The sequence below is a fragment of the Bison bison genome, unplaced genomic scaffold, assembly GCF_000754665.1.
Source record: "Bison bison bison isolate TAMUID 2011002044 unplaced genomic scaffold, Bison_UMD1.0 scf7180017864525, whole genome shotgun sequence".
Classification (NCBI taxonomy): domain Eukaryota; kingdom Metazoa; phylum Chordata; class Mammalia; order Artiodactyla; family Bovidae; genus Bison; species Bison bison.
In genome coordinates, this window is record NW_011495076.1 from 11,174,872 (window position 1) to 11,179,180 (window position 4,309).

The 4,309-nt window shown below is 34.0% G+C and overlaps 1 protein-coding gene across 4 annotated transcripts in view; it reads right to left on the reverse strand.

The window, feature by feature from the left end:
- Window positions 1-457: 457 nt before the first annotated feature.
- The window catches only part of TFEC (transcription factor EC), a 96,146-nt gene continuing 92,294 nt past the window's right edge, over window positions 458-4,309 (reverse strand). For all 4 annotated transcript variants that reach the window (XM_010831201.1, XM_010831199.1, XM_010831202.1 and 1 more), the window contains 2 exons: window positions 2,086-2,233; window positions 458-1,201 (listed from right to left, as the gene is read on the reverse strand). In XM_010831201.1, the coding sequence (XP_010829503.1) occupies window positions 824-1,201; window positions 2,086-2,233 (526 nt within the window). In that variant the 3' untranslated portion in view covers window positions 458-823. The remainder of the gene's footprint in view (window positions 1,202-2,085; window positions 2,234-4,309) is intronic.

Genomic DNA, 4,309 nt, shown 5'->3' on the forward strand with positions numbered 1-4,309 from the left:
TACCTGTTTGGGGGAGTATATTTGTGTGAAGTGATTGATACAATTCCAGACAATATTCTTGAGGAAAAGATTCAATGTGTTCCTTTTCTGGACCATGTGTGTCTTCTCTATAAATATGCAAAGAAGCTTTTAGAATTTGTGTAATTGAACTGACAAAGGGAATTTGAGTCTTTAGAATCCAGTTTTTTATAAATTTTCTGTGTTTTATTGTGGAAAATTCTAGAGTTTATTATAGATTTACTCTTCAATAATAAGTGGTAGATAATCTATCTTTTATTTAGTTCCTTTACAAGACTTGAACTTTAGACAACATATCCACCAGACAATGGAGAAAGGCAATGAACCACCAGATTGTTGATCTTGATTCTTGAAAACTAATGTAGTCAGAGCTTGAATAGGAAAAAGACGGAAGTAAGTAAGAAAACGTTTGCATGTTTCAAAAGGAAAAAAACGTTTGTATGTTTCAGAAGGTTTATTCTTGCAGTCTGTTAGTTCCAATAGCATATCATTAAGTGACTACTTTTAAAACATCAGTAGAGAGCTATTTCTTATGTTGTACCTCTTTCCAGAAAAACAAAATTTAAGTAGATCTGGACTTAGTGGTCAAAGAGAAAAAAAAAAAAAACTTTTTTTCTGTCCATAATTCTTCAACACCGTGTTTGTCCTTCCTGTAAATTCTGCTGTTTCTAACCAATCAGTGTTTCATGACCAATATATTCCCTTCAGAAAAATTAAGCGAGAGAAATATATGAAACAAGAATGTAATTGCATAGCACCAGCACAAAATTTCTTCCTAGTTGATCAATTGAGCCTGTTTATTTTTTTATAACTCATCACCATCTTCTGAGCTAAAGCTACTTCTTCTACTGCTCTCTTTAGAAACTGCAGGAGAAATGGCAGATAGCAGAGGATCTGTTCCAAACGGAGATACTGTGTCATCCAGTAGCATGTTATCCAATCTTTGTTCCTCTTTCAAAGCTGCACTAAATGATAAATCTGTGAAGTGTGACAAAGGATCGGAGAAGGCCATAGCTTGATCACAGAGTTCAGGGCTTGTCCCCTGAGACAGAACCAATTGTTGGCAATAGTCTCCTGAATTCTGCTCTAGATGGGTCTGTTTGGTGATGTGAGCACCTAAATCAACTGTGACAAGTGAAGCCAGGGTTGGCAGACCATGAGCACGAGCCTGTATTTCTAGTTCCTGCAATATCAAACAAGAATAGTTAAATAATGACTTTGATAGTAAACTCAACTCTAGACAGTAAGTCAGAAATAGATCTAACAAGCACTCAACATGAAGAGTAGTATAAATTAGAAATACTCTTTGCAAATAACAGAGTGTGGTATGTTTCTAATGCCTGAAAAATAATCCTGAGGAAAATACTCAGATTTCTTAAAAAATTCCTCCCCCATTTGTTCGTTAAAAGAATACATGACATATAATGGTCTCACAGTGGCTCAGACTACAAGACAACTATTTGGAGATAGTAGAAATCTTTCAGTTATTCTTCCTGATTAATTTCTCAATATAAGACCATTTTATGGAAACAAGTGTTTTACCTGGCAATAAGCTTGTTCACATATATAAAGAAAAAATTATTGAGAGTTATGAAAACCTATATTTTGAGATTTTGTGTCACATAAGAAGATGAGGAGTGACTTAATATAAATTAGCACAATATGCCTTAAGGCTACAAAATCCATAGCAGTGTTACTAAACAAATAAAAGAGGGAGAGGAAAATTTAATGTCCAATATTATCGAAAGAAACAAAGATCCTATTTACTATTATTTTTTGACTGGGATAATATTTGTGTGTTTATAAAATTGGTTCTATTTTATGCATTTTGCAATTAGTTATTGTCATTCCTTATATATTTTTAAAGCCAGCTTGATCCTAGATTTCTAATCAAAACCTAATTGAATCAGTCTAATTTGTGAACTTCTAAAAGGCAATAAAAATTATCCTTGAGAAGGCAAAAAACAATTGTTAGTAAGAAAAAAAGAAACAAGACCAATGAATAGAACTGATGATGGGTAAGTCATATGTAAGGTATGTGGTTCATGGCAACATTCTTATGAAAACCTGAATGCGGAGTAGAAGGCGCCTGTTAGCCTGCTCTAATTTCTTCTGTCTGTGTTCTAATTCTTGAGCTCTCTGTTGTTCTTTTTGTAGCCACTTGATGTACTCCACTGATGCTTTTAGAATGGTTCCTTTGTTCCAGCGCATATCACTGTAGAACGGAGAGATAACCTTTTCACAATTGTGCATGTCAGCAGAATTCATAAGAACTTACAAAATCTTTTACATTAATATGAAATAATGATTTACATGACTATTATTCACTCTTAGATATTATTGCTTCTGAATAGAAATTTTAATAGAATAGTTAAGAAGCCCTTATATAGTAAAATTAATCCCAGAATGAAAATAAGTGTCAAAAGAAAGTAATAAAGTGACTTTTTGTGGGAGAGCTAAATGCAATATCATGATTCTACCATTACAGTTTTTATATTTTTAGTGAAAATTGCTTTTATTATTAACTCCGAGATTAAAATCTATGTGCAGTATTTCTGCATTAATGAACTAGGAAATGTACATTACTGAAGACTTAAGCCTAAATTTTTTAAGATCATTTCATATGTACCAATCTTTTAACATACTTTCTATAAGGTTGCTTTTATGCTTCTAGGGAAAAAAAATAAGGTCCCATGTCTGTCCTGAATGGTGATCCTGAGTAATTGTGAAACAAATCATTTTGGCAACTTTATGCAATAGAGCAAAACTTTCTAGATTCATAAGGCAAATTTTCCCACACAAAAGCATCAACACATTTTTTATAAAAAGCTATATATCTATTTTTAAATAAGTTTATGATAAGTAAATACAATTAAATATTGCTGATATCTTCAGGCTGTAGCATAGAAAAATATTTTATTAAAACTTATTTTTAAACGAGAAAAATGATAAATCCAGAATTATAGAACTGGCTACTTATTTTAATGTCTAAAAACATATATCAATCAATTTAATACTATCTGACAATTGGTAATATATATGGAGAATAAGGCCAAGCTAATTGCTAAAAGTTAATCAGAACAGCTGAAAAATCTGGGTGAATTTTCAACTTAGAATAATGAGATTTGTTTTGATATAACAGAAAGTAAGCTTGTAGAAAAATTTTTAAAAGACATTTCACTGCATGTGATTTTAGTTTATGTGATCTACTTGAAATACATGCAACTTAATATGTATTTACTAAGTACTCAGAAGTAGAAAAATATAGTTTGAAAAATCTGACTGGTATATGCCTCATAATTTTGTTTCATTTCTTCTCATGGAAAGAAAAAATGAGAAGGACAGAAGGAATATGATGAAAACAATATTCTAGTCAGCTTTGAAATTTAAGGTACTGTTTATTTAGGTCTAAAATAAATATTCGAAGTTTTGGTAGAAAACACACAATGGGGACTTCTTGGTAGTGCAGTGGACAAGCAGTCACCTTCCAATGATACGGGTTCAATCTCTGGTCAAGAAACTAAGATCCCACATTCTGTGGGGCAACTAAGTTCCACACACCACAACTGAGACCTGATGCAGCCAAATCAATAAATGAGATCAGTTGCTTCAGTCGTGTTCGAATCTTTGCAACCCCACGAACTGTAGCCCGCCAGGCTCCTCTGTCCCTGGGATTCTCCAGGCAAGAATACTGGAGTGGGTTGCCATGCACTCCTCCAGGGGTTTTTCCAACCCAGATATCAAACCCACATCTTTTGTGTCTCCTTCTTTGCAGGTGGATTCTTTACCACTGAGCCATTTTGGAAGCCCAAATCAATCAAGCAATATTTTTAAAAAAAGGGAAACACACAAAGGTTTTCCTACAATATCTATTTGTTGTCATTTCACTAAATTTTTAAAAGTTTACTCTATTTTAAAGCCATTTTAATGTATGAGATTTCATCCTAAAATATTTTGTTTTCCAAATACATTGAGTTCAGTTCAGTTCAGTCGCTCAGTCGTGTCTGACTCTGTGACCCCATGAATTGCAGCACGCCAGGCCTCCCTGTCCATCACTATCTCCCGGAGTTCATTCACACTCACATCCATCAACTCAGTGATGCCATCCAGCCATCTCATCCTCTGTCGTCCCCTCTTCCTCCTGCCCCCAGTCCCTCCTAGTATCAGTCTTTTCCAGTGAGTCAACTCTTCACATGAGGTGGCCAAAGTACTGGAGTTTCAGCTTTAGCATCAGTCCTTCCAAAGAACACCCAGGACTGATCTCCTTTAGAATGAACTGGTTGGATCTCCT